Here is a 20,000-nt window from a genome sequence, read left to right on the forward strand (position 1 = left end):
ATGGCTCCAGGTAGAAATTACCCAGAAGCACTGATAGCATCTTACCTTGCTCAACATCCTGGTGTGCTGTCCTTCCTTACGGAAAGGCAACTATCCCTGCTCAACCAATGAAAACATGCATTGCTGATAAGGAAGAAGTGAAATCCCCTGCTTAGGGTTGTACGTCTGTCAGCCGCCTGGCTCAGCAATCTAATAAAAAGTACATCCAAAAGTAGTAATATAGTTCAAAGGTCATGCTAGATTTCCCTCCATCAAAAAGGGTAGAGTTAGCTTTTAGGGTCTGAGGGTCAGACCACCATCTATCCCCATCCAGGTTGATCTGCAACACCCAGGAGAGGAGAGACCTCGATGAACCAGACACAGCACTTCCTCTTTCAGATACACATCCCACCCCTCTGTAGAGACAGAACTCAGCTAATCCCAGAGGAGAGACCTCTATGAACCAGACACAGCACTTCCTCTTTCAGATACACATCCCACCTCTCTGTGGAGACAGAACTCAGCTAATCCCAGAGGAGAGACCTCTATGAACCAGACACAGCACTTCCTCTTTCAAATACACATCCCACCTCTCTGTGGAGACAGAACTCAGCTAATCCCAGAGGAGAGACCTCTATGAACCAGACACAGCACTTCCTCTTTCAGATACACATCCCACCTCTCTGTGGAGACAGAACTCAGCTAATCCCAGAGGAGAGACCTCTATGAACCAGACACAGCACTTCCTCTTTCAGATACACATCCCACCCCTCTGTGGAGACAATCCCAGACGAGAGCCACAGCTGTTTAAAGGCCGGAGCCATGCAGTCACCCCATCTCAGGAAGCCCCCCAAAAAAGAGGCTATTGACCCTTATGTCAATCCAAGTAACATAATAAGAAAATCCCCATCAAAATCGGTCAGTTTAAGAAGGATATGGAAGCAAAACGCCTGAAGCATCTGTCACACCGCAGCAGACGCTCTAATACACTCAAGACAAAACATCTATTTATATATATGATAACATCTATTTATATATATGATAACATCTATTTCTACAAAGAAAAGTTTATATAACTTCACTTGTCGACATTTTTCGACAGATGGGAAATGGGACAGGAAAGGGGGGTTGAGGGGGACAGAAGGAGGGGGACTGGAGGAGGGGGACAGGAGGGCGGGGACAGGAGGGAGGAGGGGGAAATGGGACAGGAGAGGGGGGGTGAGGGGGACAGAAGGAGGGGGACTGGAGGAGGAGGGGGAGGAGGGGGAGGAGGAGGGGGACAGGAGGGCGGGGACAGGAGGAGGGGGGAGGAGGGGGAGGAGGGGGAAATGGGACAGGAGAGGGGGGGTGAGGGGGACCGAAGGAGGGGGACTGAAGGAGGAGGGGAGGAGGGGGAGGGGAGGAGGGGGACAGGAGGGCGGGGACAGGAGGAGGGGGACAGGAGGGCGGGGACAGGAGGATGGGGGAGGAGGGGGGGAGGAGGGGGACAGGAAGGCGGGGACAGGAGGAGGGGGAGGAGTGGGACAGGAGGAGGAGGAGGAGGAGGTAGGGGAGGAGGAGGAGGAGGAGGAGAGAGAAGACTACTCTGTCGTGTCACCATGGTGATGGTGATGTAGTACACATAGAATTAGCATGTTGACTTTGTAACAAAGTGAAAGCAACTCTATAGCAACGCTGTAACGACTCTATAGCAACGCTGTAACGACTCTATAGCAACGCTGTAACGACGATATAGCAACGCTGTAACGACGCTGAAGCAACGCTGTAACGACGCTATAGCAACGCTGTAACGACGCTATAGCAACGCTGTATCGTCGTTATAGCAATGCTGTGACGACGCTATAGCAACGCTGTAACGACGCTATAGCAACGCTGTAACGACGCTATAGCAACGCTGTAACGTCGTTATAGCAACACTGTGACGACGCTATAGCAACGCTATAACAATGTCCACGCTACATACTGAGAAAACAAATACATCTGCTGAGAAAACACTTTCATGTGCTGACTGACTGTCTGTCTGAATGACTGTCTGTCTGACTGTCTCTGTCTGACTGCTGGGAAGTCAGACCCCAGTCCTACAGGAGCAGCCCTACAGAGCAGTACTACCTACCTTACCAGAGCAGCAGACCTCAGCCATGACATGCCCTACCGTAGCCCTACCAGAGCAGTTTCCTCTCCTCTGAGATCTCCAGACCCCCAGTACAGCCCTACCAGAGCAGTACTACCTACCTACAGCCCTACCAGAGCAGTAGTACCTACCTACAGCCCTACCAGAGCAGTACTACCTACCTACAGCCCTACCAGAGCAGTACTACCTACCTACAGCCCTACCAGAGCAGTACTACCTACCTACAGCCCTACCAGAGCAGTACTACCTACCTACAGCCCTACCAGAGCAGTAATACCTACCTACAGCCCTACCAGAGCAGTAATACCTACCTACAGCCCTACCAGAGCAGTACTACCTACCTACAGCCCTACCAGAGCAGTAATACCTACCTACAGCCCTACCAGAGCAGTAATACCTACCTACAGCCCTACCCAGAGCAGTACCTACCTACACCTACCTACAGCCCTACCAGCCCTACCAGAGCAGTAATACCTACCTACAGCCCTACCCGAGCAGCAGTACCTACCTACAGCCCTACCAGAGCACCTACCTACAGCCCTACCAGAGCAGTAATACCTACCTACAGCCCTACCCGAGCAGTAATACCTACCTACAGCCCTACCAGAGCAGTACTACCTACCTACAGCCCTACCAGAGCAGTACTACAGCCCTACCTACCTACCAGCCCTACCAGAGCAGTATTACCTACCTACAGTCCTACCAGAGCAGTACTACCTACCTACCTACCAGTACCTACCTACCTACCAGAACAGTACTACCTACCTACAGTCCTACCAGAGCAGTACTACCTACCTACAGTCCTACCAGAGCAGTACTACCTACCTACAGTCCTACCAGAGCAGTACTACCTACCTACAGTCCTACCAGAGCACCTACCTCCACCAGAGCCTACTATCTACAGCCCTACCAGAGCAGTACTACCTACCTACAGTCCTACCAGAGCAGTACTACCTACCTACAGCCCTACCAGAGCAGTACTACCTACCTACCTACAGCCCTACCAGAGCAGTACTACCAACCTACCTACAGTCCTACAAGAGCAGTACTACCTACTTACCTACAGTACTACCAGAGCAGCACTACCTACCTACAGTCCAACCAGAGCAGCACTACCTACCTACAGTCCTACCAGAGCAGTACTACCTATCTACAGCCCTACCAGAGCAGTACTATCTACCTACAGCCCTACCAGAGCAGTACTACCTACCTACAGTCCTACCAGAACAGTACTACCTACCTACAGTCCTACCAGAGCAGTACTACCTACCTACAGTCCGAGCTGAGCAGTACTACCTACCTACAGTCCTACCATTACATTACATTACATTTAAGTCTACAGTCCTACCAGAGTAGTACTACCTACCTACAGTCCTACCAGAGCAGTACTACCTACCTACAGCCCTACCAGAGCAGTACTACCTACCTACAGTCCTACCAGAGCAGTACTACCTACCTACCTACAGTCCTACCAGAGCAGTACTACCTACCTACAGTCCTACCAGAGCAGTAATACCTACCTACAGTCCTACCAGAGCAGTACTACCTACCTACAGTCCTACCAGAGCAGTAATACCTACCTACAGTCCTACCAGAGCAGTACTACCTACCTACAGCCCTACCAGAGCAGTACTACCTACCTACCTATAGTCCTACCAGAGCAGTACTACCTACCTACCTACCTACCTACCTACCTACCTACCTACCTACCTACCTACCTACAGTCCTACCAGAGCAGTACTACCTACCTACAGCCCTACCAGAGCACCAGTACCTACCTACAGTCCTACCAGAGCAGTACTACCTACCTACCTACCTACCTACCTACCTACTTACCTACCTACCTACCAACCTACCTACCTACAGTCCTACCAGAGCAGTACCACCTACCTACCTAAAGCACTACCAGAGCAGTACTACCTACCTACAGTCCTACCAGAGGAGTACTACCTACCTACAGTCCTACCAGAGCAGTACTATCTACCTACAGCCCTACCAGAGAAGTACTACCTACCTACCATCCTACCAGAGCAGTACTACCTACAGTCCTACCAGAGCACCACTACCTACCTACAGGCCTACCAGAGCAGTACTACCTACCTACAGTCCTACCAGAGCAGTACTACCTACCTACAGTCCTACCAGAGCAGTACTACTACAGTCTACCTACAGTCCTACCAGAGTAGCAGTCCTACCAGAGTAGTACTACCTACCTACAGTCCTACCAGAGCAGTACTACCTACCTACAGCCCTACCAGAGCAGTACTACCTACCTACAGTCCTACCAGAGCAGTACTACCTACCTACCTACAGTCCTACCAGAGCAGTACTACCTACCTACAGTCCTACCAGAGCAGTAATACCTACCTACCTACCAGAGCAGTACTACCTACCTACAGTCCTACCAGAGCAGTACTATCTACCTACCTACAGTCCTACCAGAGCAGTACTACCTACCTACCTACCTACCTACCCCTACCTACAGTCCTACCAGAGCAGCACTACCTACCTACAGCCCTACCAGAGCACCTACCTACAGTCCTACCAGAGCAGTACTACCTACCTACCTACCTACCTACCTACCTACCTACAGTCCTACCAGAGCATCCTACCAGAGCAGTACCAGAGGAGTACTACCTACCTACAGTCCTACCAGAGCAGTACTATCTACCTACAGCCCAGTCCTCCTACCATCCCAGAGCAGTACTACTACCTACAGTCCTACCTACAGTCCAGCAGTCCTACCAGAGCAGTACTACCTGCCTACAGCAGTACCCTACCAGAGCAGTACTAGTCCTACCTACAGTCCTACCAGAGCAGTACTACCTACCTACCTACAGTCCTACCAGAGGAGTACCTACCCATCCTACCAGAGCAGTACCTACCTACCTACAGTCCTACCAGAGCACCACTACCTACCAACATCCTACCAGAGCAGTACTATCTACCTACCTACAGCCCTACCAGAGCAGTACTACCTACAGCCCTACCAGAGCAGTACTACCTGCCTACAGTCCTACCAGAGCAGTACTACCTACCTACAGCCCTACCAGAGAGGTACTACCTACCTACCTACCATCCTACCAGAGCAGTACTACCTACCTACAGTCCTACCAGAGCACCACACCTACCAACAGCCCTACCAACAGCCCTACAGCCCTACCAGAGCAGTACTACCTACCTACAGTCCTACCAGAGCAGTACTACCTACCTACAGCCCTACCAGAGAGTACTACCTACCCTACCATCCTACCAGAGCAGTACTACCAGAGCAGTACTACCTACCTACAGCCCTACCAGAGCAGTACTACCTACCAGAGCAGTACTACCTACCAGCCCTACCAGAGCAGTACTACCTACCTACAGTCCTACCAGAGCAGTACTACCTACCTACAGCCCTACCAGAGCAGTACTCCCTCCTTACCTACCTACCTATAGCCCTACTAGAGCAGCACTACCTACCTACCATCCTACCAGAACAGTACTCCCTCCTTACCTACCTACCTATAGCCCTACTAGAGCAGCAGCCCTACCTCTTTGACCTGGCTCAGTCTCCCTGGAGCAGGGTGGTAGTTCTGGTCGTTCTGGGTCCTGGCCCGGCGGGCCGCAGCAGGGGATCTGTGATGGGTGATGGTGACGACCCCTCCAACCCCAGGGTAGAGAGGTTTTCTCTGGGTACCAGGTGAGGAGGAGGTGAAGGAGGAGGCGACGGGTGGGGCAGGGTGGCGGTGGCTGAGTGGAGGAGGGAGCATGGAGAAGCTGAGTGTCCGGCCCTGGGTGGAGGAGGAGGTGGTGAAGGAGGTGGAGGAAGAGGAGGTAGCCTGAAAGAAACTGCAGCAGCAGCAGTCAGAGGAGCCAGAACAGTCGGGTAGAGGAGGCCCACAACGCTGCTTCTTCCCGGCTGTACCTCCTCCTCCTCCTCCTCCTCCTGCTCCGCTAACACCGACATGCTCTGATGTCACACACAAGGACATCTTCTACCTGCCTGGGTCTGCCTCCCTCTGCCTGGTCGGGCTGACAGGACAGGACCTGCCAGCCAGCTACACAGCCAGGGGGAGGAGGGAGAGAGGGAGGAGGGAGGGGTGGTGGAGGGGAGGAGAGGGGTGGTGGCCAGTGAAGACAGGGAGGAGAGAGGGAGAGAGGAGGTACTGTATAGAGGGAGAGAGGGAGGAGGGAGAGAGGGAGGAGAGAGGGAGAGAGGAGGTACTATATAGAGGGAGAGAGGGTAGAGGGAGAGAGGGAGAGAGGGAGAGAGGGAGGAGGTACTGTATAGAGGGAGAGAGGGAGGAGGTACTGTATAGACGGAGAGAGGGAGAGAGAGAGGAGGTACTGTATAAAGAGAGAGAGGGAGGAGGTACTGTATAGAGGGAGAGAGAGAGGAGGTACTGTATAGAGGGAGAGAGGGAGAGAGAGAGGAGGTACTGTATAGAGGGAGAGAGGGAGGAGGTACTGTATAGAGGGAGAGAGAGAGGAGGTACTGTATAGAGGGAGAGAGAGAGGGTGGAGTTTAATGGAGGGAGCCAGCGAGAGGTGGATGCGAGGGGACGGAGGAAGAGGTGGAGGAGGAAGAGGTGGAGAAGGAAGGGAGCTGCTAAGCCAGATCAGAACATCCTGCTCAGATAGCACAGCAGTTAGGACATACAGAGAGAGAGAGAGAGAGAGAGAGAGAGAGAGAGAGAGAGAGAGAGAGAGAGAGAGAGAGAGAGAGAGAGAGAGAGAGAGAGAGAGAGAGAGAGAGAGAGAGAGAGAGAGAGAGAGAGAGAGAGAGAGAGAGAGAGAGAGAGAGAGAGAGAGAGAGAGAGAGAGAGAGAGAGAGAGAGAGAGAGAGAGAGAGACAGAGAGAGAGACAGAGAGAGAGAGAGAGAGAGAGAGAGAGAGAGAGAGAGAGAGAGAGAGAGAGAGAGAGAGAGACAGAGAGAGAGAGAGAGAGAGAGAAGAGCCAATCGAGCTGAGGCAGCCACCACCGCTAAGGTTTCAGTCTCCACAGCAGTTTTACAAGAAAACACAACACTGCTGTGCTTTAGTACACCACTGCACACTGCAGTAGAACCTACTGAACTGTAGAGATCACCAGGAGACCTTGCTAGTACAGTCAGCCATCATAATAGATCATATGCATTGGCTACTGTAAGATTCTCATCATACACTTTCAGGTGTTCTCGACCTTTTCTGGTTTGGATCTAAAGCAGACAAAGTCGTCTGAGTTTCTGAGTTCTGAGTTCCATCCATACGAACGTTCTATTCTCACTACATCTCAGTTAAAACTCAGTTAAGTTCCCACCTCACTCACACAAAAGATACAACGTCTACGGGCCTCCAGAGTTGGGCGGTGGTCTAATGGCACTATATCGCAGTGCTGGCTGTGCCACTAGAGATTCTGGGTTGGAGTTCAGGCTATATCGCAGCCAGGCCATGACACTATATCGCAGTGCTGGCTGTGCCACTAGAGATTCTGGGTTGGAGTTCAGGCTCTGTCGCAGTCAGGCCCGGGAGAACCATGAGGGGTGGTGTCATCCGGGTCATGGCCCGGCTGGGGAGGATATGGCTGGCAGGGATGTTGTCGTCTCATCGCGCACTAGCGACTCCTGTGGTGGTAACCGGGCGCAGTGCACGCTGACACGGTCGCCAGGTGTACGGTGTTTCCTCCGACACATTGGTGCGGCTGGCTTCCGGGTTAAGTGGGCATTGTGTCAAGAAGCAGTGCCGCTTGGTTGGGTTGTGTTTCGGGGGACGCACGGCTTTCGACCTTCGCCCTCTCTCGAATCCGTACGGGAGTTGCAGCGATGAGACAAGACTGTAACTAACAATTATAATTTAATAATTTAATTTAATAATACATTTTAAAAAATGAAGATATATATATTTTTAAAGATGTAACGTATTCCAAAAGCAGACGACTCTCTCCTCCAGACAGACAGGCAGACAGACAGGCAGGCAGGCAGGCAGACAGACAGACAGACAGGCAGGCAGGCAGGCAGGCAGACAGACAGGCAGACAGGCAGGCAGGCAGGCAGGCAGGCAGGCAGGCAGGCAGGCAGGCAGGCAGGCAGGCAGGCAGGCAGGCAGACAGACAGACAGACACATCTAGAGTAAAGTCTGGTCCATCCAGACTGATATATAGTCCATTACCTAACCAATCAGTGGTAATATATTTCAGCCAGGACAGGAGGAATGATGGGCTTGATTTATAAGGTGGGTTTAGATAACTGACTGTCTAAAGAGTCTGGCTCTATCAGAGTGAAACAGGAACTCTCAGGCTCTCAGTCTCTCAGTCTATCTCTACTCTTCTCTCAAGGTAAATCACATCATCCCAATTACTCAGCATTCTCCCTGTAATGACATGGAGTCATTTCCCCAGTCTAACATGGAGCCATTTCCCCAGTCTAACTCTACTCTAACATGGAGCCATTTCCCCAGTCTAACTCTACTCTAACATGGAGCCATTTCCCCAGTCTAACTCTACTCTAACATGGAGCCATTTCCCCAGTCTAACATGGAGCCATTTCCCCAGTCTAACATGGAGCCATTTCCCCAGTCTAACTCTACTCTAACATGGAGCCATTTCCCCAGTCTAACATGGAGCCATTTCCCCAGTCTAACTTTACTCTAACATGGAGCCATTTCCCCAGTCTAACATGGAGCCATTTCCCCAGTCTAACTTTACTCTAACATGGAGCCATTTCCCCAGTCTAACATGGAGCCATTTCCCCAGTCTAACATGGAGCCATTTCCCCAGTCTAACTTTACTCTAACATGGAGCCATTTCCACAGTCTAACATGGAGCCATTTCCCCAGTCTAACATGGAGTCATTTCCACAGTCTAACATGGAGCCATTTCCCCAGTCTAACATGGAGCCATTTCCCCAGTCTAACATGGAGCCATTTCCCCAGTCTAACATGGAGCCATTTCCCCAGTCTAACTCTACTCTAACATGGAGCCATTTCCCCAGTCTAACGTGGAGCCATTTCCCCAGTCTAACTCTACTCTAACATGGAGCCATTTCCCCAGTCTAACTCTACTCTAATATGGAGCCATTTCCCCAGTCTAACTCTACTCTAACATGGAGCCATTTCCCCAGTCTAACATGGATCCATTTCCCCAGTCTAACATGGAGCCATTTCCCCAGTCTAACATGGATCCATTTCCCCAGTCTAACTCTACTCTAACATGGAGCCATTTCCCCAGTCTAACTCTACTCTAATATGGAGCCATTTCCCCAGTCTAACTCTACTCTAACATGGAGCCATTTCCCCAGTCTAACATGGATCCATTTCCCCAGTCTAACATGGATCCATTTCCCCAGTCTAACATGGATCCATTTCCCCAGTCTAACTCTACTCTAACATGGAGCCATTTCCCCAGTCTAACATGGAGCCATTTCCCCAGTCTAACTCTACTCTAACATGGAGCCATTTCCCCAGTCTAACATGGAGCCATTTCCCCAGTCTAACTCTACTCTAACATGGAGCCATTTCCCCAGTCTAACATGGAGCCATTTCCCCAGTCTAACATGGAGCCATTTCCCCAGTCTAACATGGAGCCATTTCCCCAGTCTAACTCTACTCTAACATGGAGTCATTTCCCCAGTCTAACATGGAGCCATTTCCCCAGTCTAACATGGAGTCATTTCCCCTGTCTAACATGGAGCCATTTCCCCAGTCTAACATGGAGCCATTTCCCCAGTCTAACATGGAGCCATTTCCCCAGTATAACATGGAGCCATTTCCCCAGTCTAACATGGAGCCATTTCCCCAGTCTAACATGGAGCCATTTCCCCAGTCTAACATGGAGTCATTTCCCCAGTCTAACATGGAGTCATTTCCCCAGTCTAACATGGAGCCATTTCCCCAGTCTAACCCTACTCTCATAGAGCATTCATAGAGCATTCCATACTCACCTGTATTGTCACTACAATGTTGTGTGAGATTATGGTAGTGGAATGGTTGCAGTGCTCATGGACATGGGCAACGGTTAGTCGTGGGACCCCCTGCCGACCTCTACACAGATACACAAGTGTTTGTGAACACACACACAACACACATACATACATATACACACACACATACATACATATACACACACACGCACGCACACACACACACATACATACATATACACACACACACACATACATATACACACACACATACATACATATACACACACACGCACGCACACACACACACATACATACATATACATACATACATACATACATACATACATACATACATACATACATACATACATACATACATACATACATACATACATACATACATACATACATACATACATACATACATACATACATACATACATACATACATACATACATACATACAGTGGTCCTTCTGTAGCTCAGTTGGTAGAGCATGGCGCTTGTAACGCCAGGGTAGTGGGTTCGATACCCGGGACCACCCATACGTAGAATGTATGCACACATGACTGTAAGTCGCTTTGGATAAAAGCGTCTGCTAAATGGCATATATTATTATATTATAATAGTGTTTCTGGAATATATACAGGGGGCACCAGGAGGAGTAGCAGCAGTGTACAAGAGGGGAGGGGGGAGTGTGGGGGTCAATGTAAATAGTCTATATACAGGGGGCACCAGGAGGAGTAGCAGCAGTGTACAAGAGGGGAGGGGGGGAGTGTGGGGGTCAATGTAAATAGTCTATATACAGGGGGCACCAGGAGGAGTAGCAGCAGTGTACAAGAGGGGAGTGGGGGGAGTGGGGGGTCAATGTAAATAGACTATATACAGGGGGCACCAGGAGGAGTAGCAGCAGTGTACAAGAGGGGAGGGGGGAGTGTGGGGGTCAATGTAAATAGTCTATATACAGGGGGCACCAGGAGGAGTAGCAGCAGTGTACAAGAGGGGAGTGGGGGGAGTGTGGGGGTCAATGTAAATAGTCTATATACAGGGGGCACCAGGAGGAGTAGCAGCAGCCTACCTGGTTAAATAAAGGTGTTCTCAACTGGCCTACCTGGTTAAATAAAGGTGTTCTCAACTAGCCTACCTGGTTAAATAAAGGTGTTCTCAACTAGCCTACCTGGTTAAATGTAACAAAGTGCTGATGTTTCAACCTTTGATCTGTTTAACTAACAATAAATGTCTGTCAGTGTTGAATGTTATGGTTCAAGTTTGGCTCCAGACTGGGCCCGGGGACTTCAGACTGGGCCGGGGACTCCAGACTGGGGCCGGGGACTCCAGACTGGGGCCGGGGACTCCAGACTGGGGCCGCCGGGGACTCCAGACTGGGCCCGGGGACTCCAGACTGGCCCGGGACTCCAGACTGGGCCGGGGACTCCAGACTGGGGCCGGGGACTCCAGACTGGCCCGGGACTCCAGACTGGGCCGGGGACTCCAGACTGGGCCGGGGACTCCAGACTGTGAAGGGGACTCCAGACTGGGGCCGGGGACTCCAGACTGGGGCCGGGGACTCCAGACTGGGGCCGGGGACTCCAGACTGGCCCGGGGACTCCAGACTGGCCCGGGGACTCCAGACTGGCCCGGGGACTCCAGACTGGGGCCGGGGACTCCAGACTGGGGCCGGGGACTCCAGACTGGCCAGGGGACTCCAGACTGGGGCCGGGGACTCCAGACTGGGGCCGGGGACTCCAGACTGGGGCCGGGGACTCCAGACTGGGGCCGGGGACTCCAGACTGGGGCCGGGGACTCCAGACTGGCCCGGGGACTCCAGACTGGGGCCGGGGACTCCAGACTGGGGCCGGGGACTCCAGACTGGGGCCGGGGACTCCAGACTGGCCAGGGACTCCAGACTGGGGCCGGGGACTCCAGACTGGGGCCGGGGACTCCAGACTGGGCCAGGGACTCCAGACTGGGGCCGGGGACTCCAGACTGGGCCCGGGGACTCCAGACTGGCCCGGGACTCCAGACTGGGCCGGGGACTCCAGACTGGGGCCGGGGACTCCAGACTGGGCCCGGGGACTCCAGACTGGCCCGGGACTCCAGACTGGGGCCGGGGACTCCAGACTGGGCCGGGGACTCCAGACTGGGCCGGGGACTCCAGACTGGGGCCGGGGACTCCAGACTGGGCCGGGGACTCCAGACTGGGCCGGGGACTCAAGACTGGGGCCGGGGACTCTGATAATGTCACTGTGACACCGTGTGATTCTGGAGAAGCTGACGTTGCGACTTCCTATAGCCTCTCTGGCGGCTGTTTCCAGAACATTTTGGTGCTGTGTGATTTATCTATATATATACTAGAAGGAGGTTGTTGAGGTCATACAGATGCCGTATCGTTATTCGAGTATATATATATATATATAAGAGCTTTTCTAAGAAAAGGCCCCGTTAAGACATCTACCCTGCTTCTGATCTGGAGGCCCTGTTGCAACTTGTAATAAAAACAGGATTCATTTATCAACTCCTTTATTATTCACCTGGAAATCCCCTTTAAAATTGTGCACTACTTTTAACTAAAGCCCTATGGGTCCTAGCGGGTCAAATGAAGTGCACTAGATAGGGGATAGGATGGCATTTGGGATTCTAGAATGTCAGAGACGAGGAGCAGAGAAGGTGAAACTAGCAGAAGGTCTGTGATTCTAGAATGTCAGAGACGAGGAGCAGAGAAGGTGAAACTAGCTGCTTCCTGACCGTGATGATTAAAGGACAAAACGCCGCTATTCCCATTTCTCCCCTCCTCTTAGAAGAAGATAAACAGACAGAAAATAACAGAGAAGAATGAAAGAATAAAACATTTAAAATGCCAATGAGGATGAGGTGGTATAGCCTATAGATTCTACAGTATGTAAAGGATGAGGTGGTATAGCCTATAGATTCTACAGTATGTAAAGGATGAGGTGGTATAGCCTATAGATTCTACAGTATGTAAAGGATGAGGTGGTATAGTCTATAGATTCTACAGTATGTAAAGGAGGAGGTGGTATAGTCTATAGATTCTACAGTATGTAAAGGAGGAGGTGGTATAGTCTATAGATTCTACAGTATGTAAAGGATGAGGTGGTATAGCCTATAGATTCTACAGTATGTAAAGGATGAGGTGGTATAGTCTATAGATTCTACAGTATGTAAAGGAGGAGGTGGTATAGTCTATAGATTCTACAGTATGTAAAGGAGGAGGTGGTATAGTCTATAGATTCTACAGTATGTAAAGGATGAGGTGGTATAGCCTATAGATTCTACAGTATGTAAAGGATGAGGTGGTTTAGCCTATAGATTCTACAGTATGTAAAGGGTGAGGTGGTATAGTCTATAGATTCTACAGTATGTAAAGGGTGAGGTGGTATAGCCTATAGATTCTACAGTATGTAAAGGGTGAGGTGGTATAGTCTATAGATTCTACAGTATGTAAAGGAGGTAAAGGATGAGGTGGTATAGTCTATAGATTCTACAGTATGTAAAGGGTGAGGTGGTATAGTCTATAGATTCTACAGTATGTAAAGGGTGAGGTGGTATAGCCTATAGATTCTACAGTATGTAAAGGATGAGGTGGTATAGCCTATAGATTCTACAGTATGTAAAGGATGAGGTGGTATAGTCTATAGATTCTACAGTAGGTAAAGGATGAGGTGGTATGGCCTATAGATTCTACAGTATGTAGAGGATGAGGTGGTATAGTCTATAGATTCTACAGTATGTAGAGGATGAGGTGGTATAGCCTATAGATTCTACAGTAGGTAAAGGATGAGGTGGTATGGCCTATAGATTCTACAGTATGTAGAGGATGAGGTGGTATAGTCTATAGATTCTACAGTAGGTAAAGGGTGAGGTGGTATAGTCTATAGATTCTACCTTGGCACTGGAGTCAGAGTGGCGCCGGGCACAGAGCTGCATCTGACTCATCCACAGCTGCTGTTCCCCAGCGTCCGAAGCTACAGAGAGAGAGAGAGAGAGAGAGAGAGAGAGAGAGAGAGAGAGAGAGAGAGAGAGAGAGAGAGAGAGAGAGAGAGAGAGAGAGAGAGAGAGAGAGAGAGAGAGAGAGAGAGAGAGAGAGAGAGAGAGAGAGAGAGAGAGAGAGAGAGAGAGAGAGAAAGAGAGGGAGAGAAAGAGAGAGAGAGAGAAAGAGAGGGAGAGAAAGAGAGAGAGAGAGAGAGATAGAGGCAAGGAGAGAGAGACAAACAAATAGAGAGAGAGAGAGTGAGAGAGAGAGAGAGAGAGAGAGAGAGAGAGAGAGAGAGAGAGAGAGAGAGAGAGAGAGAGAGAGAGAGAGAGAGAGAGAGAGAGAGAGAGAGAGAGAGAGAGAGAGAGATAGATAGATAGAGGCAAGGAGAGAGAGAGAGAGAGAGAGAGAGAGAGAGAGAGAGAGACCCAACCAAATCATGAGAAAACAAATAGATAATTACATGACACATTGGAAAGAATTAACAAAAAAACAGAGCAAACTAGAATGCTATTTGGCCCTACACAGAGAGTACACAGTGGCAGAATACCTGTCCACTGTGACTGACCCAAAATTAAGGAAAGCTTTGACTATGTACAGACTCAGTGAGCATAGCCTTGCTATTGAGAAAGGCCGCCGTAGGCAGACATGGCTCTCAAGAGAAGACAGGCTATGTGCTCACTGCCCACAAAATGAGGTGGAAACTGAGCTGCACTTCCTAACCTCCTGCCCAATGTATGACCATATTAGAGAGACATATTTCCCTCAGATTACACAGATCCACAAAGAATTCGAAAACAAATCCAATTTTGAAAAACTCCCATATCTACTGGGTGAAATACCACAGTGTGACATCACAGCAGCAAGATTTGTGACCTGTTGCCATGAGAAAAGGGCAACCAGTGAAGAATAAACACCATTGTAAATACAACCCATATTTATGCTTGTTTATTTTATCTTGTGTCCTTTAACCATTTGTACATTGTTAAAACACTATATAAATATATATATATATATAATATGACATTTGTAATGTCTTTACTGTTTTGAAACTTCTGTATGTGTAATGTTTACTGTTAATTTTTATTGTTTTTTACTTTATATATTCACTTTGTATATTATCTACCTCACTTGCTTTGGCAATGTTAACACATGTTTCCCATGCCAATAAAGCCCTTGAATTGAATTGAAATTGAATTGAGAGAGAGAGAGAGGGACAGTGGGAGAGAGAGAGAGAGAGAGAGACAATGAGAGAGAGAGAGAGAGAGAGAGAGAGAGAGAGAGAGAGAGAGAGAGAGAGAGACAATGAGAGAGAGAGAGAGAGAGAGAGAGAGAGAGAGAGAGAGAGAGAGAGAGAGAGAGAGAGAGAGAGAGAGAGAGAGAGAGAGAGAGAGAGAGAGAGAGAGAGAGAGAGAGAGAGAGAGAGAGAGAGAGAGAGAGAGAGAGAGAGAGAAGGAGAGAGGGAGAGGGAGACACATTACTGTAGAGTGTAGGAGCTGAAGATGCACACACCACATGTTAAGGAAGTGGTGACTGGCAGACTGGAAGCTGTGAAGACACTCTAATACTTTCAGTTTGTGTTTTGGGACTTTATAAAAAAATGTATGAAAGTACCAAGTATATTTGGGCATCCCAAATATAAAGCATTACAGTATGTCTCAACATACCTCCATATATAGATGTCTCAACATACCCCCATATATAGATCATTACAGTATGTCTCAACATACCCCCATATATAGATCATTACAGTATGTCTCCTACTTTAGACCAGAGCTCTATTCCCTATATAGTGCACTACTTTAGACCAGAGCTCTATTCCCTTCATAGTGCACTACTTTAGACCAGAGCTCTATTCCCTTCATAGTGCACTACTTTAGACCAGAGCTCTATTCCCTTCATAGTGCACTACTTTAGACCAGAGCTCTATTCCCTTCATAGTGCACTACTTTAGACCAGAGCTCTATTCCCTTCACAGTGCACTACTTTAGACCAGAGCTCTATTCCCTATATAGTGCACTACTTTAGACCAGAGCTCTATTCCCTATATAGTGCACTACTTTAGACCAGGACCCTATTCCCTATATAGTGCACTACTTTAGACCAGAGCCCTATTCCCTATATAGCGCACCACTTTAGACCAGAGCCCTATTCCCTACATAGTGCACTACTTTAGACCAGAGCCCTACTCCCTACATAGTGCACTACTTTAGACCAGAGCCCTATTCCCTACATAGTGCACTACTTTAGACCAGAGCCCTACTCCCTACATAGTGCACTACTTTATACCAGAGCCCTAATCCCTACACAGTGCACTACTTTAGACCAGAGCCCTATTCCCTACATAGTACACTACTTTAGACCAGAGCTCTATTCCCTACATAGTACACTACTTTAGACCAGAGCCCTATTCCCTATATAGTGCATTACTTTAGACCAGAGCCCTATTCCCTATATAGCGCACTACTTTAGACCAGAGCCCTATTCCCTACATAGTACACTACTTTAGACCAGAGCCCTATTCCCTATATAGCGCACTACTTTAGACCAGAGCCCTATTCCCTACATAGTACACTACTTTAGACCAGAGCCCTATTCTCTATTACAGTGCACTACTTCAGACCAGACCCTATTCTCTACATAGTGCACTACTTTAGACCAGGGCCCTATTCCCTACACAGTGCACTACTTTAGACCAGAGCCCTATTCCCTACATAGTACACTACTTTAGACCAGAGCCCTATTCCCTACATAGTGCACTACTTAAGACCAGAGTCCACCCTATTCCCTACATAGTGCACTACTTAAGACCAGAGTCCACCCTATTCCCTACATAGTGCATTTCTTTAGACCAGAGCTCTATGGTGGAAATGTTGTGGTTTTGATCAAGATAAAGGCTGCTTTGAAACATCAGTCAGTCTAACATGGTTAGTGGTTGTTATTGGAGGAGACACAAGAGGAAACCTGTGGTTGAGAGAGGTGGAGGAGATACGAGGGGAAATCTGTGGTTGAGCGAGGTGGAGGAGATACGAGGGGAAACCTGTGGTTGAGAGAGGTGGAGGAGATACGAGGGGAAACCTGTGGTGGAGGAGATACGAGGGGAAACCTGTGGTGGAGGAGATACGAGGGGAAACCTGTGGTTGAGCGAGGTGGAGGAGATACGAGGGGAAACCTGTGGTTGAGAGAGGTGGAGGAGATACGAGGGGAAACCTGTGGTGGAGGAGATACCAGAGGAAACCTGTGGTTGAGAGAGGTGGAGGAGACACAAGAGGAAACCTGTGGTGGAGGAGATACCAGAGGAAACCTGTGGTTGAGAGAGGTGGAGGAGACACAAGAGGAAACCTGTGGTTGAGAGAGGTGGAGGAGATACCAGAGGAAACCTGTGGTTGACAGAGGTGGAGGAGATACCAGAGGAAACCTGTGGTTGAGAGAGGGGGAGGAGACACAAGAGGAAACCTGTGGTTGAGAGAGGTGGAGGAGATACGAGAGGAAACCTGTGGTAGAGGAGACACAAGAGGAAACCTGTGGTGGAGGAGATACAAGAGGAAACCTGTGGTAGAGGAGACACAAGAGGAAACCTGTGGTGGAGGAGACAAGAGGAAACCTGTGGTAGAGGAGACACAAGAGGAAACCTGTGGTAGAGGAGACACAAGAGGAAACCTGTGGTGGAGGAGACAAGAGGAAACCTGTGGTAGAGGAGACACAAGAGGAAACCTGTGGTGGAGGAGATACCAGAGGAAACCTGTGGTTGAGAGAGGTGGAGGAGATACCAGAGGAAACCTGTGGTGGAGGAGACAAGAGGAAACCTGTGGTGGAGGAGATACGAGAGGAAACCTGTGGTTGAGGAGACAAGAGGAAACCTGTGGTGGAGGAGACACAAGAGGAAACCTGTGGTGGAGGAGACATAAGAGGAAACCTGTGGTGGAGGAGACAAGAGGAAACCTGTGGTGGAGGAGATACCAGAGGAAACCTGTGGTTGACAGAGATGGAGGAGATTTAAGAGGAAACCTGTGGTTGACAGAGGTGGAGGAGATACCAGAGGAAACCTGTGGTTGAGAGAGGGGGAGATTTAAGAGGAAACCTGTGGTTGAGAGAGGGGGAGGAGACACCAGAGGAAACCTGTGGTTGACAGAGGTGGAGGAGATACCAGAGGAAACCTGTGGTTGACAGAGCTGTTGCAGAGGTAACGATGAGATAGCCTGGTCCCAGATCTGTTTTGTGTTGTCTTGTTAACTCCTGTGTTCACCGTCATATAAGAATTGGTTCGACAGCACCAACAGATCTGGGACCAGGCTCTAAGAATGACGTAACACATCCAGGAACGTACCTTTGTAATTTTGTAATTACAAAGGTAATAAAGTGACCTCATCTGGTCCAGGATCTGTCTGTGGTGTCTGCTGAAGTTGGTAAGACACAGCAACAACAGATCCTGGACCAGCCAGGCTAAGAGAAGTATAATAACTGTCTAATAACATCTGTAGAGTAACAGACATCCTCTCCACGTACCTCTGAGTTTTGTAATCATCTGGTCCAGGATCTGTCTGTGGTGTCTGCAGAAGTTGGTAAGACATAGCAACAGATCCTGGACCAGCCAGGCTAAGAGAAGTATAATAACTGTCTAATAACATCTGTAGAGTAACAGACATCCTCTCCACGTACCTCTGAGTTTGTAGGCCTCTCCAGTGGCAGAGTGGACTGTGAACATGTGCGGTAGCTCATCGCTGAGGGCCACAGAGGCCCCTATGAGAGGCAGAGATCCCCGAGGCTTCTGATTCTTACTGTGCTCATTCACAAAGTACTGCAGCTGACCCATGTCCGGATCCAACACAAAATACCTACAGGAGGAGACAGAACACAAAGAAAACCATTGGTACAAAACAATAACGCTCACTCAGAAATGGAACAGAGTCTAAAATAGGGAGGGAGGGAGGGAGGGATAGTGGGGAGGGAGGGAGGGAGGGATAGTGGGGAGGGAGGGAGGGAGGGAGGGAGGGAGGGAGGGAGGGAGGGAGGGAGGGAGGGAGGGAGGGAGGGAGGGAGGGAGGGAGGGAGGGAGGGAGGGAGGGAGGGAGGGAGGGATAGTGGGGATCTGGGGAGGGGAGGGAGGGAGGGAGGGAGAGGGAGGGAGGGAGGGATGGTGGGGAGGGAGGGAGGGAGGGAGGGAGGGATGGTGGGAGGGAGGGATGGTGGGAGGGAGGGAGGGAGGGATGGTGGGGAGGGAGGGAGGGAGGGATGGTGGGAGGGAGGGAGGGATGGTGGGAGAGAGGGAGGGATGGTGGGGAGGGAGGGAGGGAGGGAGGGAGGGAGGGAGGGAGGGAGGGAGGGAGGGAGGGAGGGAGGGAGGGAGGGAGGGAGGGAGGGAGGGAGGGAGGGAGGGAGGGAGGGAGGGAGGGAGGGAGGGATCTGGGAGGGAGGGAGGGAGGGAGGGAGGGAGGGGACGAATGGACCAGAGGGAGAGGACGGAAGGAAAAACTGTAAAATTGCATAGCTATGATGAATAATTTAAATCAATGTTTTGACAAACAGCCTGCTGCCTCCTCTCTGAAGCTCCGAACCCATTGAAAAACCAGATATCTGGTCAGATAGTACAGCAGCAACCCCATGTGACTGGGAGAGAGAGAACTGGAGAGAGAGAGAGAGAGAGAGAGAGAGAGAGAGAGAGAGAGAGAGAGAGAGAGAGAGAGAGAGAGAGAGAGAGAGAGAGAGAGAGAGAGAGAGGGAGAGAGATATCTGGGGGGAGAGAGGGGGGTGAGAGGGTGTACATTACTGGGATAGAGAGATCTGGTCAGGGGGGTCTAGAGAGAGAGAGAGAGAGAGTCAGTGAGCATAGCCTTGCTATTGAGAAAGGCCGCCGTAGGCAGACATGGCTCTCAAGAGAAGACAGGCTATGTGCTCACTGCCCACAAAATGAGGCGGAAACTGAGCTGCACTTCCTAACCTCCTGCCCAATGTATGACCATATTAGAGACACATAGTTCCCTCAGATTACACAGATCCACAACGAACTAGAAAACAAATC

The 20,000-nt window shown here is 49.9% G+C and overlaps 1 protein-coding gene across 1 annotated transcript in view; it reads right to left on the minus strand.

The window, feature by feature from the left end:
* Positions 1-20,000, minus strand: part of LOC124023927 (oxysterol-binding protein-related protein 10-like) — a gene marked incomplete at its 3' end in the record, with an annotated part of 68,346 nt that overhangs the window by 33,532 nt on the left and 14,814 nt on the right. Inside the window, exons 2-3 of the mRNA XM_046338091.1 lie at positions 18,641-18,816; positions 13,894-13,973 (exon numbers count right to left, since the gene is read on the minus strand). Of these exons, the coding sequence (XP_046194047.1) occupies positions 13,894-13,973; positions 18,641-18,816 (256 nt within the window). The remainder of the gene's footprint in view (positions 1-13,893; positions 13,974-18,640; positions 18,817-20,000) is intronic.

Source organism: Oncorhynchus gorbuscha, unplaced genomic scaffold (assembly GCF_021184085.1).
Source record: "Oncorhynchus gorbuscha isolate QuinsamMale2020 ecotype Even-year unplaced genomic scaffold, OgorEven_v1.0 Un_scaffold_1725, whole genome shotgun sequence".
Lineage (NCBI taxonomy): Eukaryota > Metazoa > Chordata > Actinopteri > Salmoniformes > Salmonidae > Oncorhynchus > Oncorhynchus gorbuscha.